This window comes from Mytilus californianus, unplaced genomic scaffold (genome assembly GCF_021869535.1).
Source record: "Mytilus californianus isolate M0D057914Y unplaced genomic scaffold, xbMytCali1.0.p SCAF_8, whole genome shotgun sequence".
Classification (NCBI taxonomy): domain Eukaryota; kingdom Metazoa; phylum Mollusca; class Bivalvia; order Mytilida; family Mytilidae; genus Mytilus; species Mytilus californianus.
In genome coordinates, this window is record NW_026262734.1 from 59,233,943 (window position 1) to 59,253,244 (window position 19,302).

The 19,302-nt window shown below is 31.9% G+C and overlaps 2 protein-coding genes across 3 annotated transcripts in view; one reads left to right on the top strand and one right to left on the bottom strand.

The window, feature by feature from the left end:
• The window catches only part of LOC127711258 (uncharacterized), a 270,314-nt gene that overhangs the window by 14,478 nt on the left and 236,534 nt on the right, over positions 1-19,302 (top strand). The window lies entirely within an intron of this gene.
• LOC127711255 (sulfotransferase 1B1-like) lies at positions 504-16,296 on the bottom strand. Of its 2 annotated transcripts, none has more exons than XM_052217248.1 (6): positions 15,811-16,296; positions 13,595-13,768; positions 9,816-10,136; positions 6,083-6,186; positions 4,104-4,284; positions 504-2,467 (listed from the first exon to the last, which is right to left on the bottom strand). In XM_052217248.1, the coding sequence occupies exons 2-6, from the start codon at positions 13,764-13,766 to the stop codon at positions 2,298-2,300; spliced, it is 948 nt and encodes a 315-aa protein (XP_052073208.1). In that variant the 5' UTR covers positions 13,767-13,768; positions 15,811-16,296; the 3' UTR covers positions 504-2,297. The 2 variants fall into 2 exon arrangements, with proteins under 2 accessions (XP_052073208.1, XP_052073209.1); XM_052217249.1 differs by lacking the exon at positions 15,811-16,296 and adding an exon at positions 15,060-15,791.

Here is a 19,302-nt window from a genome sequence, read left to right on the forward strand (position 1 = left end):
TTATTCTGAATGTTCAATATGAAGATCGTTTGAAGATATTTCCTTCTGACGTAGCAAGTATATATAAACATTGGTTTTGGAATGAATTTAAGCAAAACTATAGTACATTTGTCACTCCCTCTTTATCGATCATCCGGATTATTGTTATGTGGTTTTCAAAATGTTAAGAATTACTGATATATAAATAGGAAGATGTGGCATGAGTGCCAATGAGACAACTCTCCATCCAAGTCACAATGCATATATGTATACAAAGTTAACAATTATACGTCAAAGTACGGCCTTCAACATGGAGCCTTGGCTTACACCGATCAGCAAGCTATAAAGGGCCTTAAATTGACTAGTATAAAAAAATTCAAACAGGAAAATCAACGGTCTAATCTATATGAAAAACGAGAAACGAAAAACGAGAAACACCTATGATATGCTTTTATTGTAAGCCGATTTATTATTTTGGACTAATTTCCAATATTGTTATATATGGATATAAAAGACAAGAGAAATGTACGTAAACATTTAATGAGAAGGAAACATTTTCAATAAGTGTCAATAAAATGCAACAAATGACATTTAGAGGCAAAATCCAGAAATTGAATACAGAGATGAGACTATAATTAATGTCGAGGTCTTAATAGTCCCATGTTTAAAAATGTTGTTAATAAACTAACACATGTAACAGAAGAATCAAAGTCCGATCGTTAACACCTAATTCGAAAAATAACATTTTGATATTACATACAGCATTCCTTAAATGTACAATTGTATCAGTGTTTTACGTACATGGTGAACTTACCTTTCCAATAGAACTTTGTTCATTCAAAGTTTCATGTCAAATAAAAGGGATAATACAATTTTATTACAAAAGTGTAATCAATGATCATGTTGACCCATATTTCAGTTCTTCTCAAAAGGTGAATTTTAAAAACTACCAAATAAAAATTTAGCATGAAAATATTAAAATAATGAAATCCGAAGCGAGAAGTTTATCTCTTTTTTTGTTTTTATAAGTTTTAACGTTTAAAAAGTAGATTCCAACACACCCGAATGTAAAAGGTGTACGCGACTAACTTTAAAAAAAATTTTCTATAATTTCATTCAAGATAATTTGACAGAAATTTATATCATTAATACATTTATCAAATAGTATTTTTTTAGCCTTCAACTATAGTAATGCATGGGACGAGGTTTTTGGTCCATGTACACCTAAACGTGCACTCGCAAATACATGGGTAGAAGGCATACTCCCCCCTTTCGATCGCCAAATAATTTTGAAAATCTCACGTTTTCCAAGTTATCTATACAAATGTTTAGTATATAATCGTCTAATTTTTTTCTCTCGTTGCTCCGCTCGGCAGTATAAATGCAATTATCGGGAACTATGCCCTCTTTCAAATATCTTGGATCCGGCCATAATCACAAATTGTATGGCACCAAAAAGAAATTAAACGATTGTCGTTTGACTTCACCATGTCATCATGACGTCATAAATATTTTAGAACTGACAAAAGGGTCAACACATGTTAATGTATATATCTCTTCTGTTAAATTTGTTTTCACGTAATATTCTTATTAACATTAATAACAATAATTTTGAGGGCCCGAAAAGAAACATTCAAAATAAAATTCAATTTACTATGCGTTTATATCATACGGTAGAGAACTATGTCCAATTAATCTAGAAGTTTGTTATTAAAAAACTTTGTAATTTTCGAATTCAAAGGAGGTAATATTACCTGAGTTAACTTTTGAATTATCTCAATCCAAATGAAATATAAAATCTCAATAGTTTTCATATAAAACAAATTACGTACTTAAACATATAAATCAAGTTAGTAAATGCAAGCTAATTCGATTATACAGTGAAAATATGAACTAGGCATAATAGAAACAACTGAACCTGCGTAACAAATAGTTACTAAAGATTACTTTATTTTCATGTTAATCAACCTTTAAGATTTGTGACAAAATAATCAAAACATACATGTAGTATAACAAACATAAAATGTATAAATAATAAAAATAAAGCATGACTTTTTGTATAATTACACAAAATAGTTCAGTTTATAATTCAATTGCGTACCCGCAACTATTAGTACTAATGACTATTTAATAAAGAAAATCATCGTTTCTATTTTTTTGTATTGATGCCAGTTCTATGGTTTTAAATATGAAACAGAAAAACAATCAAACACATTAAAAACACTTCAGATAACTTTGATTGTTTCGAAAACTTTTCAAAACAAGTGAGGGAGATAATATTGAATGATATAAACGAATAACGTATTGTCCTGAAATTGCTACAACTTTGATTCATATCTAGTCGTCTCTACACAGCCAGTATCAAGACTGCCGGGGTTAACGATAGATTTTAGCTGCAATTTGTTGTACTGCATTCTTTCTTTGTAAATCTGTTCAAATTCAGCATTTTGTTGCAATGTAAAATAAGATTTCCAGTCGTCTTCTGTACCTATATAAAACAACAAGATATCATATACATATATTGTTTAAATAAAAATATATGGTGTCTGAAATTTGCCTGTAGGTTTCCTTTATCAATGTTTCTCCTACAACTCTTTGTGCTTGGTAATATGTTTCATTGTACATTTTCAGTGCGGTCACTTTAGTGCAGAAAATTTGAACATGACGACACAAACATGTGAAAATAGGGTAATTAAATGGCAATATACATGTTTTGTCTGATTAAATTGGATATAAACAACACTTTACGAAAAAATCTATTTTCTGGATCTTGAACTGCTTGTATCTTTCATTTGCACCGGAATGCATTCATTTATTTAACCAATCATTTCCTTTAAACAATGCCTGTTCAATGTCAGGAGTATGACAGTTGTCCATCATTCGTTCAGTTGGTTGATATTGTCTTACGTTTGATTTTTTGTCATTTTTTATAGACTTCCCCTTTTTTTAATTTACTGTGGAGTAAAGTATTTATAATATAATACATTTTTATTAGGGGTATCTAAATGGGGAGCTTCATTCTGCTCAACTTGTAGCGTTCTGAGCAGTTAAATGTCATTCTAGTAGAAGCTTGTTGGTTGACTGGGTTTTTTTAAGCAGTGGTATTATTTGTCCTTTCTTTGTAGTTTCTAACTGCCACATTGGTATATTCTTGTCTTTTCACACTCATGGCTTCGTTTTTTATGCGAAAATTAGTGGTACGATCTTTTTGGGGAGGGCAGGGGTTTTGCTTACATCTAAGTATCGAAAAAGCAATCAGAATACGAGGTAGTATTTGTAATTTATTATAGTCCCTGCCTCCAACAAATGAACAGACTAACACACATACAACAGTCGAAAATACACTTTACATACTGCAGAGTACCCATGAAAAACCAGGATGAACTGATGTTCTCCGCAAGGATCGACAGTTCCCGCTCTATTACTCCCGTTTAAAGAGTCATATTCCTTTAAATGGCACCAGCAAAAAGGGATATTAGTTATGTATCTTATATATCTTAGCAAGTTTGAATAAATAATATATCTACATTTGTACTTAAAGTAAGTCTCTAAGTACACTGTAGTATCGATTATATTTACAACATGTATCTTATTAAGCTTTGCACAGTACATAGTACATGAAACTGATACAATAGACAACGCCATTGAATACTGCCATAACTGCATTGAATTAATTCAAAAGTTTGATAACTGTAGGGTAACCATACTGGAAACGCCAGTCTAATCCATATACCATTGGAACAAAAAAATAACAAAACAACACAAAACTCCAGACAACTTTATTACACAAGACAAAGAACTAGCAGAACAAGATGTCCTATTAAACAACAAAATCAAAGAAATAAACAGCACAATAACATTGTAACAGCCATCATGATCAAAATATAAAAAGAAGCATATCGAACCGAAACAGTCAGAGGCTATTACAACTTTCAACTTTATGCAGTTTGACCTTAAGTGTCAGGTGAGCTAACAATGCTAAACACTTATCGGTATTAAAAACAAATCAGTTTAAACTGAAAATATTGACATAAAATTCTATTTATGTCAGTTCCTACACTGTGCATACTGTTGTTAGTATAAGTTCGCACGGGAAACATACTATAAAATAATTATAAACTGACCTTTCCGATATAAAGGATATTTATTGCCTGCAAATGCGTTTCCTAAACGGAGTCCAATGGCCACCTCTTTGGATGTTTTTATTTCCGAAAACTTTGTATTTTCTGCAATGGTCATTATCATAGATTCTTTTACATCTAGCTGAAGAAATCGAGCGAGTCTTTTAAACTCATAAAATGGATTCTGCAAAAAGAAAATATATTGGACATCAGAATCAACGCAGCCATACTTTATTTTTTTCCTTACTAAATAGATTATAAGCAAATACAGCAAATGCAAACCTTTGCCTGAAACATGTTTAAGCGGGAAACACGCAAATACTGTTTTTTTTAAACACACAAGAGAAATACAAATATTTATTATTTGAATTACAATTGTATATGACAGATACTAGATATACAAGAGACAAACAACATCTAACAAGATGTCTGAGATAAGACATCTAGATGAACGGATTGCACGTATAGTCAAGGAAAACAATGCTTTTCATTTGCAAACACAAATTGAATGGAAACAGTGTTGGCCACTGAAATGTAATGTACAAAACGTATTTATTTTGATACTCCAAGTTACATAGAAATGAAAAGTAAAGGAAAGATGTCATATGGACATTAAAGCCCTGTAGTAAAGCAATAATATAAAGTATTTTCAAAGATAGACCAAGTTTTAAACATTAATATGTGATACATTATTTTAATTAATCAATTAGCATAAATATGTTGTGAAATATTTCTTTGCTTTTTTCAACTTTGGCTTTTTAATGACTGTTTCTCTATTCCTTAATACATAAAGAATACGGATTGGTTGATTTTTATGTATATGGATTTTCAAAGGCCTTATAATTGCTTCCTGGTGTATTTAATCAAACGTAGATAGTTTGCACGGTTAATAACATAAACGGTACTATTTTCTGCACCAGATGCGCATTTCGACAATCAATGTCTCTTCAGTGATGCTCGAGTTCAAAATATTAATCGTCAATAAGAATTGTTTACTGGCAGAAATTCAAATCTGAATACAATATTTATTATCGCTATTTTGTGTATTTTTTCTTTGATCTTGTTTTGTGATAATTTTTAATGTCATGCTTCTCGCTTGAGAAAGAAAATTATCGCCTGAAAATAAGGGCGTACATGCCGTTGTCAATTTAAAGATCAACGTTGTTATAGTCAAAATAGCGGTAAACAGATTACTAATGGTCTTTTAAACTCGATGTTGTTCGGTCACATCTCATCTCAGGGCTGTCGCCCTTCGATGAAATTGTAGCACAAGCAATATCCTTTCGCTTGAAAAACCATTAATAATCTATCAATATCAATATACAATTTGATTTTTATATCAGACATTTTCATGGTTATCTTATACCAAACGGACTTTTTATTTTCCTGTTGTTATTATTCTTTTTTTTAATTGTCTGGTCTTCTTGAGTAAACATGTCAGTGTTGGTTTGATTTATACATGTTTGCCAAAACGTCTAATAGATTTAAATGAACGATATCAATGAACGATTACCGTACTAATTCCAGTATTAAAAATTATCCAAATATATTTTTGTTTAAAAGATTCAAGAAGAGGTACTGGGAGCAAAGTTCATAAAGTGATACCCCCTGTTTTCAAAGTCCATGCTTTGCTAAGGGAAACCAAAATAATAATTCGAAAAAAGAGATAAAATATGAGATGAACCGGCAGTATATGGTGACGATTCAGAAAAAGTTTTAAAATTCTTATTATGAGTTTAGTAAAAGAAGCGATTAAAAATATCTAATAAAGTGTACTGAATTTTACTAATGTCACAGAGACCATTTTGGTGCGAAAGCAAATACAACACAACAAGTCGGATACAAATCTGGGACACAAGGACGGAAACCTCTTACTGTATATCGACCGCATAAAGAAACAGGATTGGGTGTATGATTTTTATTATGTCATAATGTCATAATCCTCGGTTCATAACTCCAATTATATAAATACTAAAACATACCTTTTTTGCATCTTCATAGGACAGAATATGTATGGGATTATCAGGATTGTTTTGTCTTACCCTCTCCCATAATTGTGTATGTTGAAACCAGTCGTTGAACAGAACTTAAGTAGACATGTACTATTAGTTAATAAAACAAGATATTAAACTGTAAATGTATGTTATATAGATACAATGGATAAGCGTGGATTCTTGAAAAAGAAACCATGAGCCCGGAGGGCGAATGGTTTGTTTTTCATGAATCTACGCTTATCCATTGTATCTATAACTTAAACTATTGTGTTAATTTCTTTTCAAAATTAAAGCCTTTTCTTAATTAGAAGGTATTGTAAGTGAGTTTAAATAACCATGTCATCGTGTCCAACGATGCATTGATAAATCTCAGATCACAATTAATTGGTTAACAATTAAAATACAAATATAACACTTCTACCTTTAAAGATCTTTATATTACCAGGCATAAGAATATTATCTGTTTATACAAAATAAGACATAATCGAAATTATTTCTAATAAAATTGAAAATAGAAATGGGGAACGTGTCAAAGAGACAACAACCCGACCAAAAAGCATATATAAATTAAGTATATATAATAAGTATGTTATCGAAATTTTTCTAGCACTCTAGGCACATCACGATTTTCTTGCATAGGAATTTGCGAACAAACCTTTGTAAAATTATGTAGTAAATCAGATGAAATCATACTATATTTATAAAACAAAAATTGACAAATATAATGTAATCATTTTTGTTTCAAACATGTGAAATAGCCAATAATAATTAAAAAAAACCGGTAAAACTCGCTATTATTACAAAAATATCCACTATAACATGCAAAATTAGAAACAACAACAGAATAAAATAAGAATTGGAACAACAGAGAGAATACAGGGATTCGAACCTAACCGACAAATCCCTATCTTTAACTCATTGATTTTAACCATGCTCACCTCGCGGCTACCAACTCATACTATACGACTGCCTATTGTGTCTATATAAAGGAACAAGCCCTGTGTGTCCGATGAACCGATGTATATCAGATGTTCATTTAAATATATAAAATAGACATCTATAGCGTAACCCATTGGTAGCCGAGAGGTTTCGTCGATGTGTTGATGTCAGTCACACATAACAGATTTCAAGGAAGGGTTCGACTCCCAGTGAAGGCGTATAAAAATTACAAAATTAAAGGTAAGTTTTTAAATTAATTCCATTAGTGAACAGAAATCAGTAAATTAGCCAATTCAAACTTAATGAAATTAAGCACACAAAGGAAACAATTGAATATAATTTGGTGAGTCAATTTCAGCGGCAGATTTAGGAAGCGTTGATTCTAGAAAAAGAATCCACGATAAATGAATAGGCTGACGTCACCACAATGGTTTAAGTTATATAGATACAATGGATAAGCGTGGATTCTTGAAAAAGAAACCATGAGCCCGGAGGGCGAATGGTTTGTTTTTCATGAATCTACGCTTATCTATTGTATCTATAACTTAAACTATTGTGTTAATTTCTTTTCAAAATTAACGCCTTTTCTTAATTAGAAGGTATTGGAAGTGAGTTTAAATAACCATGTTATCGTGTCCAACGATGCATTGATAATTCTCAGATCACAATTAATTGGTTAACAAAATACAAATATAACACTTCTACCTTTAAAGATCTTTATATTATCAGGCATCTGAATATTATCTGTTTTTACAAAATAAGACATATTCGAACTTATTTCTAATAAAATTGAGAACGGAAATGGGGAATGTGTCAAAGAGACAACAACCCGTCCAAAGAGTATATATAAAGTATATATAATAAGTATGTTACCGAAATTTCTAGCACTCTAGGCACATCACGATTTTCTAGCATAGGAATTTGCGAACAAATATTTGTAAAATTATGTAGTAAAACAGATGAAAATCATACTATATTTATACAACAAAAATTGACAAATAGAATATAATCATTTTTGTTTCAAACATGTGAAATATCCAATAATAATCCAAAAAATAAACGGTAAAACACGCTATTATTACTAAAATATCCACTTTAACATGCAAAATTAGAAAAAAAAACAGAATTGGGACAACAGAGATAATACAGGGATTCGAACCTAAACCGACAAATCCCTATCTTTTAACTCGTTGATTTTAAGCATGCTAACCTCGCGGCTACCAACTTATACTATACGACTGCCCATTGTGTATATATAAAGGTACAACCCCTGTGTGTCCGATGTTCATTTATATATATAAAATAGACATCTAAGTTGTAACCCATTGGTAGCCGAGAGGTTTCGTCGATGTGTTGATGTCAGTCATTCATAACAGATTTCAAGGAAGGGTTCGATTCCCAGTGAAGGCATATACAAGTTACAAAAATTAAAAGTAAGTTTTTAAATTAATTCCATTAGTGAACAGAAATCAGTAAATTAGCCAATTCAAACTTAATGAAATTAGACACACAAAGGAAACAATTGAATATAATTTGGTGAGTCCATTTCAGCGGCAGATGTAGGAAGCGTTGATTCTAGAAAAAGAATCCACGGTAAATGAATAGGCTGACGTCACCACAATGGTTTAAATTAGTTTAATTGCCTTTTTAAATACCTTATCACAGTAAGGTCAATATCTTTTCATATATAGGAAACTGCCTTTAAATCCTTAACAAGTTATTTGAATTAGTATTATACTATGCTTAAAATTATTAGTTGATATAAGAAAATCATCACGTGCAATACTGATGACGTCTCTCTGTTGAGATAGCTTTTCTGGTCATGTCAGTAGCAAATGTCCTAAATAATGTTAAAGGAAGTAAAATAACAATTTAATTTTATCTAGTGCAAATTGCCAAATTCCGAAACATCGGTAACGTTGTTTTGCTAAACTCGATGCACCCTAGAAAGAACGACGTAACCACTGTTTCTGAGTTTGGCAAATTGCTTTGTTGTTTTGTAAGTGGCAAACACAATATGTGATTCTTCCTTGCTTGTTTAGAGGGCCTCGGTTGCCTAGTGTTCTGAGTAGTCGAACTAAAGTATCACTAGCCTGTCAACACCGAAGTTGCAACTTCGAAGCCCGCACGTAGCAGGTGCGCTCGACTCCAATCTTTATTGACTATGATTATCAGTTTTCCTACCGAAGTCGGTGGCTTCCTTCACCAATAAAAACTGACCGCCACGAAATAGAACAACAGTGCTGAAAGTGGCATTCATTACCAATATATCAATCAATTAATCTTATTTGAACCTAAATCAGCCCGACATGTGCGAGACTGTTCGGAGAAAAGTTGTTGATCTACTTTCGTGATAATAAATATTGCTCATTCTGTAGCTTAAGCATGATGTTGTGTAAATTCTTTTTAACAATATTCTTTTAACGATTAAATAAGTTAGTTGTACATTTGCAGATTTGAAAAGCATAATCTTTCAAAACTACGAAAGAAATAATCGATAATTGTATATTTATAGAAGTGCATTAATTGAATTTGATGAGACTGTCGTACAAGTGAGAGGTTTAGCGCTATAAAACCAGGTTCAATCCACCATTTTCTACATTTGAAAATGCAAGTCAGGAATATGACAGTTGTTGTCCATTCGTTTGATGTGTTTTGTCATTTGATTTTGCCATGTGATTAAGGACTTTCCGATTGAATTTTCCTCGGAGTTCAGTATTTTTGTGATTTTAGTTTTTAATATTGTAACCATCGAATGTTTATATTACAATGTAATTCTTACCTTTACCGTCTAAAAATAGATTCAGATAACCAGACCAGGTACCTTTCCATTTAGTTTCTTTTAGTTTGTTAAAGAAATGAAAACTTGAAATTGCTACTGCTCTTGGGTCTCTTATAACATTAATTAGTTTGCATTTCTTTTGCCTGATTGAAACAGGAAGTTGTTCGTAATACAAATGGCTTCCGAGAACTCTTGGTGGTGGCGACTGTTGCATTTTTCTAACAGCCCCAAATTCTAAAATATATTTCGCTGGTATTTCCTTTGAAATATCCGATGTGTTATTAATTAGCATTGTCACTACTTCCCATATCCAATGGAAACCTGAAATCATAATGTATTACTCACAGGTTTTTGTTTGCTTTACGTTCCATCTATGCCGAAGACTACATGTATATCAAATAGCGAGCATAAAGGTATTAAAAAAATAATGTTTGAAACAGTAACACTTAAACATGTTAAATGTTTCTATTGTTTCTGTATAATTTACTTTTGGGCATTGTACAAAATCATGCCTTCCTGTACTGTTTATGACGTACATGTATTTGTATGAAATCTTCTATCAATACGCAGTGGTCAATATATCATACTGCTAAAATATATCACGGTATTGTACCCAATGAATTTAGTTGATATATAACTTACAGTATCTAGTAAGAAATGAACCTACTAAAGAAAATCTAATTTTATCCATTGAATCACCAAATTAAGGTCAAGTTCAGATAAATAAAGGCAACAGTAGTATACCGCTGTTCGAAACTCGTAATTCGATAGAGATAAAAACAAATCCGGTTAAAAACTAAAACTGAGGGAAACGCATCAAATATAAGAGGAGAACAACGACACAACAAAAACACAACATTAAAATGTAACACACACAGAAACGAACTATAATATAACAATGGCCATTTTCCTGACTTGGTACAGGACATTTTAAGAAAAAAATGGTGGGTTGAACCTGGTTTTGTGGCATGCCAAACCTCCCGCTTTTATGGCAACGTCAAACACAACACCAAAACGACAACATCACATGACAGGACCACAATACAAATAAATGGGAGAACATATAGGACAAAGAAACACACGAATAATAGCTTACAAAAGGTACTAGGCCTAAAATTCAATACGCCAGACGTGCGTCTCGTCCACACAAGACCAAACAGTGACGCTCAGATGAAAAAAGTTTGAAAGCCAAAACAAGTACAAAGCTGAAGAGCACCGAGGACCAAAACTTCCAAAAAGATGCGCCTAACACGGCCAGGGTTTTCTGCCTGGGACAAGAACATCCTTATTATTTAGAATAATTTATAATTTTGCAAACAGTAAATTTTATAAAATTACTATATAATAGATATACATGATAAAACCGCAGTTGGGACTAACTACAGAATAAAAACGGATACAATACATACAACAACTTAATCCTCAACGCACAAGTGACGTCACATTTGAAATTCTAAAAAAAACACACAAAGTGAGGTCACATTTGAATTTGTAAAAATATTTCCCAAAAATAAGATAGGATTAGGATTAGGATTGATTCAAGATTAGATTTGTAATACTGACATTACATTGATTAATAACAATGAAAATTACAGTACTTATTAATATCAAATTGTGGTAGTATTTAGATAATTAATTGTATTATTTAGCTATGTTGGTGTTTCTTCTCAATCAAACTGTAAACCAAATATATCGTATAAATTTCGTTGAACTAAAAACTAATAAATGAAGGGGGTGATTAATTATCTTTACCATAACACACGAATATAACAGAAAAGACGTTAAGACATTTGACAAAATCCGACGAGAATAACAAATATGACATCAAATTAAATACATGAATTTGGGATAGAAAAGTACCGTGACACGTCTTATAGCAATGCGGTTTCACACTCAGCAAAACAGTCACAATCGGGAATAAGTCACGTTTGGTAATTATAAGATCAGACGACGTAATGACAAACCACAATCTAACACGTGGTAAAAATGTCCTTAGTTAGTTTGGACAAAGACACATCGTATGGATCAACCAATTCGTGATGGTGTCCGTAAAATTTACGGAGTGTCATTTTTAATCTGTCCTTCTCATAACTTTGTTGGAGCAGTTTCTGCGTAAGGAGCACACTCCTGTGTATGAAGTCCGTATAGTGTGAACAAGCACGAGAATAACGTATCAATTGAGATATGTAAACACCATACGAAGGGGCAGAGGGTATGTTACTGCTGAGAAATGGGAAATTGATAATTGGGAAGTTGAAATCGACCGGTTTATCATAGATTTTCGTGTGAAGTCGTCCATCTGTGTCAATATTGAGGAAAAGATCAAGGTATGAAGCAGTCCTTCTAGTATCAGTAGTATCCTTAATAAATCCGACAGACGGAAATTCACTGTATACATCATAGTTTGAGCATTTATTTACTAGATCTAAAAAAAACGGACATGATCTTGAGAGTGTACATAGTGGCTGTCGTTTGTTGCTGTATATTATATTTGTTTTTCGTTCATTGTTTTGCACATAAATCAGGTTTGAATTCTTTCACAATTGTCATTTCGGGGCTTTTTATATCTGTCAATGTGGAATAAGTCTCACTCATTGTTGAGGACCGTACGGTGACCTGTCTGAATTGCAATCATACCACATCTTCTTTTTTTATGTAATGGAACAAACAAACCAAGAAAATGAGGTCAAGGTCAGACGACCCCTCTCTGGCGGACATTTTTACTTTACAATCACGATATTCTTCAATATAGCTGACCTTTTACTCACAGTATCTCTGAGAAGAAAAAAACCACAAAAGTTTGACTAAGATATGGAATCACATCTTCTTTTTTTATGTAATGGAACAAACAAACCAAGAAAATGAGGTCAAGGTCAGACGACCCCTCTCTGGCGGACATTTTTACTTTACAATCACGATATTCTTCAATATAGCTGACCTTTTACTCACAGTATCTCTGAGAAGAAAAAAACCACAAAAGTTTGACTAAGATATGTAATGAAACTAAGTGCAAATGAATGATCTTTGACACGTTTAATGCCTAAGCTTGCAATAATTATATATCCTAAATATTGGCCTATTACTGATAATTTTTGAAAAATCACGTGATGAAAACAATTTAAACGGTTTGTTCTTATTTGAATTGTTCCAATTGTACCAGATTAGGGGTAGTGTTGGGCGCTCACAAACATGTTAAATCCCGGCATATCTTTTCTGTGCATCTTCCAAGTAATTAGTCTATAAATCAGTGGTTGTCGTTGGCTGTTGCCTGTTAAATATGTTTTTCATTCCTAGTTGTAGTATAAATCAAGCCGTATGTCCGGACCTTTTATAACTAACTATATGTTGGTTTTAACTCATTGCAGAAGGTCACACAATGACCCGTAATTGTTAAACTATTTGTTTGCCCTTTTGTGTTTATGTTCTCATTAGCAAAAATACTACATATCGTTATTTTTATACGTCGTTTTTAAGCGATTGAATCGTGAACAGTGAAAATAAGTCGAGGACAACTGGTCTATTCTTAATGGAAACTAATCATTATACCACATATGGATTATACATATATGCAGCTGGTCTGCACTCTTGAGATATAAAACTTGATACAAAAAGAGCACGCCGTTGCTGGATAAGCGTCTTTATGTTTGCATCCTGCGATTTTCAGGTAACGTAATACCTCATTTCAAAGTGGTAATACAAAACACAAAAAATTCACAGTTTGGTTGAGACATGATTTTTGCGTGTAAGAAATCTTTCAAACCTGCCGTTAAACGAAATACCTGATTTCGGATATGAACAAATAATGACATCATTGTCATCGGCATCAAATGACTGCATATGTTTCCACTGTGAAGGTATATCTGGAATACTTGCTGGAAAATAACGTCCTTCATATTCTTTTACAGTTATGGATCCAGCTAAATCACTATCCGCAACAAAAGTTTTTAACATTTCTATGAAAATAAATATAACCATATTATTACAATGATTTATCTTAAGTCTTATTACATTGTCGAGAGTCATGGCAACTATAAGGCTTATAAAATAAGTTGTGGTATGATAACCAATAAGACGACCCTCACAAGTGACCAAATAACTTATGAATTAATAAATATAGATCACCGTACAGCCTTCAACAATGGAAAAAACCCATACCCAATGGTAAGCTATAAAAAGGCCCCGACATGACTTATGTTAAACAATTCAAACGAGAAAAACAAACTGCCTGATTTATGTACGAAACAATAAACGAAAAACAAAGATGATATACAGCAACAAACGACAACCACTAAATTACAAGCACCTGACTTGGGACAGACACATACAAATTGTGGATATGGCATATATGAATAGACCTGTCTTATGACATAATACATTTCTACATAGGCAAGATATTCATGTAATTGTTTTATGATTTTGTTTTATCTGAACATAATTATAGTTTATTTTATTGAAATTATAAGTAATAACACTTGCCAATGTGACAAATATCATTCACAAATCAACGGACAATGATGTAAGCAACTATAGGTCATCGTGTTGCCTTGAAAAAATAGCAAACGAAAATGAAAGAACATGGAGTAAATGTACATGGGACAAAATCGCGGACCAATACATAGAAAAATAAAAAAAATATCAAGGAACAGGGCTTTTATTCCATCTATTTTATTCTATTTAAGCCCATCTATGCCGTATACTAAGCTATAAAAGATTCCGGTATGACAAAATCCGAAACATTTCAAGAGACTTGAGGTGCCTGATTTTTGCTAAAAATAATTATGAAGAACTTAAAGCAGTATGACGGACAGTAGCCAAGAACAACCACCTATTGTATGATATACTTATTAAGAATGTGGTGAATTTCATTTTTCGTCTATTCACGGTCAAGAATTCTTTTTCCGATCAGGAATATTTCAATGAGCATTTAAAGAGTTTAAACTATAATTGCTAGCATGTTTCAAAATATCTAATTATTAGCGTATGGCTGGTCTTTTTAGCATAAGACTGTGTCCTATCCCAAGTAATACTTCATGGGTGCATGTCCATCACTGAATTTCGACATGAGAGTTGATACATGTATCCGTATTTTCCACCTGCTCCCCCTTGGAATAGAGATGTATTGGTAAAACAAACTCTTATAAGAAGCTTCTAAAAGGTCCTGGTGGGCCTGTTGTGAATAACAATTCTTACTTATCCAATGGCAGTCCAATTATCATCCCGGTCGATCCACCTTTGAAAACTTACCTATCGTATGAAATGTCAATTTGTTCTCGTCCTGAATAATTCCAACTGGACGTTACGAAAGAAGCAGGCAATTAATCTTTGAAGAGTGTTCAGTTGTATTTATGAAATCGCATTGACCAGAGAACCAGCCATTCATCTTTCGGCAGGGACGGGTGTTTTTTTTCTAGGTACACATTTATTTCGACTGTTTGACTCAAAAACAAAGTATAATTTCAATAATTAACATATAGGAACAAGGTGTTTGTTAAAAAATCGAAGTTATATTTACCCCCTCGTTTATGTCAATGGAAACTTCCCCAATTGGTCATCCAAGACCAAAGAAAGGTTTTACTTATTAAGTTGACAGCATCTGCTTTCCGCAAGTTTATATTTTTTTACATGTTATAGTTCACAACCATTTATCTCGTGATTGATTTATTTGGGTACATGTATAGTGCAACTAATTGCATATCCTGCACCTAGTATAACATTGTAATGTAGTCCTAACAATGTCCAGAAACTTAAAAAAATGTATCCAATGACATGTATAAAAGCCTAATTTTATCTAGGTGAAGTCGGTCACAAGTTTATTTATTATATATATAGATATGTGTACTTGTAAAATATCAAGTTGAACAAATTTAACTAGAAATGCATAAAGTTGGTAAATAAAATGATTTATCAGTAAAATCAATTACAAAATTGACATATAATTCATATAACGATCATTTGTAATAGTATGTGAAACAAATTATAATATAAATAACATTACCTTTTGGATAAATAAATTCACAATTACATATAGGTCATACAGTTAGGATACATAACATATAACAACATTCTATTAATAACATCACAATGATATATGGAATACCAATCGTATCAAAATTATCTACAACAACGTTTATCAGTTTACACATAAGGTATATGTGTTTGGACAACTTTACCAATAGAGTTTTTAATTCTAGCAATATACAATTTAGCAATATATAAACAATTATCTTACCTCCTATTCATTTCTAGGAATATGATTGGTTAAAAGCAACCGCGTGGAGACCGTGTATATGTCATATTAGGTAAGTAGGCGGGGCTTATTTCATTACACGGTTAGTAGTGGTGTTACGTCCCTATATAAAAACAACACGGTGTTGTGGAAAAATCTGAAAGGTTTCAACAGACAAAGAAATTGATGATGAACGATTGAAATAAATTCATAAAACACATTTAAAGCTAACAAGTTGTTAATGTTGGCATTTGTTTTTGTATAGACAAATTGAAGTACGTTCTAAATGCTAAGTATTGAAGACTTAATCACTTTGATAGGCCACTAGTCTATATACCATATGTTAAGATAGTCGATAAGATAAATTCGTTTCACAGTATGCTAGTGACCTAATACGATATATATGGGTTCAGTTAATTCCATATGATGATTCGAGATTCGCTCTCACCCCATATGGAATTTACTGACCCCATTTATATCGTATTAGGTCACTAGCACACTATGTAACTAATAATATGTATTGAACGTATTTGTTTTCCCTTATATTCTATTTATATACACAACAAATAATTAATGTCTACCATAAGTAGGTTATAATGTGGCAGAAACGTCTTAAAAATGTCATGGTTACTATAAAAATGTAAAAAATGTTCCCTATTGGAATTTTTCAAAACAATAGTAGTCTTTTTGTTAAATTTCTAATCTTCTTCAACACATGCACGTTCGTCTATTTTTGGAGGTCGGGTTAGAGTTAATGTTTCTCAATTTTTTTATTTGCTGTGTAGTGTAGTGTGAAGTCGTCCATCTGTGTCAATATTGAGGAAAAGATCAAGGTATGAAGCAGTCCTTCTAGTATCAGTAGTATCCTTAATAAATCCGACAGACGATTGTCTGATCTAGGTTTGGTCATGTTGTCTGTCTATTTTGTCTTATAGGTTATGATTGAATTTTATCACTTGACTTGACATAAAGTAATGTGATCTTTTTTACAAAAAAGATAAGTATATTTTATATACTTGGATAATTAGGTTTAACCATAAGTACGTTTACTTACTTGCTTTTGTTTATCCAATCTTCAGAAATGTGCTGCTTTTTATAATAAGTGTCTCCCCGTACTCTAATTCGTCAAAAGTTCTTTCGTATGCAGTGACCTTAAGTGTGACATCTCTTGCTAGTTTACGGCAATCACACAGCACAAGTGCGAATGGGAAACTGTGCTGAACAGTTCTAGAGCAGTTTTACATTTATAACACTGTAAGAATCAGTTCTAGGGTATCAATGTCATAATCCGTTCCAGAGTACAACTTTTTAGATCTGTTTACGAGTAGAACTGTCAGAATAAGTTCTAGGGTAGAACTGTCCGAATCCATTCGTTAATAAGACCAGTTCTCTGATTGTCATTTAGAATAAGGACATTTAGCTGGATTTTTCCAGTCTATCATATTTTAGTCAAACAAGATTAAATACTAAGAATAAGAACAGTCTTTGATGTATGTTTTAGTTCTGTTATTTCTCCATGTTTATCATTTATTTTAAATCAAAAATCATTTTGATTGTATACAATGTAATGCTTAAACAGTGAGGAAATACACTTCTGACATTTCTGCCATTATTATTACACATACAAGTAATATAGTATTTAGGAAGACAATTATACAGGTCACGGATATCTTATTTAAATATGTTAAATAATTGGAATGTGCACTACTTGTAAATTTTGTTAATTATACTGTGTCAATATTTTTCTTGGGGAGTGTTTTTATATCCGAGTTAATACATATACCTGAAATTACATAATCTTATGAAATGATCCATATGTATGACTTTTGAATTATCTCAGTCCAAAAGGTTTAATACTAGTATTATTGTGTAAATTTGTAGCATGCGCTTATATTAACAACAGCTCATAAAGCTAAAGGACAGAAAAAAAGACAATATCAATAATAAGCATGTAAAGTAACAACGATGTATTTTGTTTGAAATGATATAAAAAAAAGAAAAGAAAAAGAAAAGAAAAGAAATAGATCAATAAATAAATGAAAAAAATAAACAAATTCATAAAAAGAGTAAGAAAGGTAATAAAAAATGAAATAAAATAACATAAAATAGATATTAAATAGATTTGAAAAAAAAACTAAATAAAAAGCTAGAGCTGTCTGAGACTGTTCTAGAAATGTTGCTATTAGGATCTGTTCTAATCGCGAACGGCCTAAACTGTTCTAGGGTAGTACAGTAAAACTCTGTTATAGGCCAGAACTGTCAAAACTTTTCTAGGTTAGAACTGTCCCAAACTGTTCTATGGTCTACAGAAACAAAACAAAAAATAATTTGTGCAGTGACTTTTGTTTTGCTTTGTTTGACGGTTTGTCTTTTACCTTTGGCAATGAGAGTGTCTATCTTTGTTTTGTAGTTTTTTATTTCCTCATTGGTGTCTTACTACCTTCTGGTCATTGAATGACAACATCATGCATATGTTTTATAAAAAAAACTTGTGAAAAATTCTGAGTGGGAATTAAGTGCTGTTGCTCATATCTTAGTACGAATTGGCAAACAGACAATTAAACAGCGTTTTCACTTAACATGTTTATTAACATAAATTATACAAATTGGTTTTTCCGTTTGAATGGTTTTACACTAGTAATTTGTTGGGGCCCTTTATAGCTTGCTGTTCGGTGTGAGCCAATGCTCCGTGTTGAAGGCCGTACCTTGACCTATAATGGTTTACTTTTATAAATTGTAACTTGGATGGAGAGTAGTCTCATTGGCACTCATACCACATTTTCCTATATCTATTTGAGAGTCAAAAAAGAAACATTTCTAATATAATTCAATTTGCTATGCGTTTATATCTTACGGTCGGGAATTATGTCCAGTTAAATTATAAGTATGTTATTTAAAAACTTTATAAATTTTGAATTCAAAGGAGCAATTATTACCTGAGTTGACTTTTGAATTATCTCAGTCCAAAAGGAAATTAAGTATTGTGAGCCATTGATTTTTTTTTTTTTTTTTTTGGTTTTACAAAATCTAGCGTAACAGAAACGAATTCAGAGTTGAAAACATTAGGCATAATATCACAGTTACAAGAATTAAACTACGATCTTCCATTATCTTATAAGGGCATTAATCTGAAAACCGTGTTTACCTCCAAACATATATTTGATATGTATTAGTCTTAATGTTGTCGAATTCAAACAGAAATTGAGATGTTTGTTGTAAATAGACATGTACATGTGTTTTGTTTTACCAAATTAAAAAAAA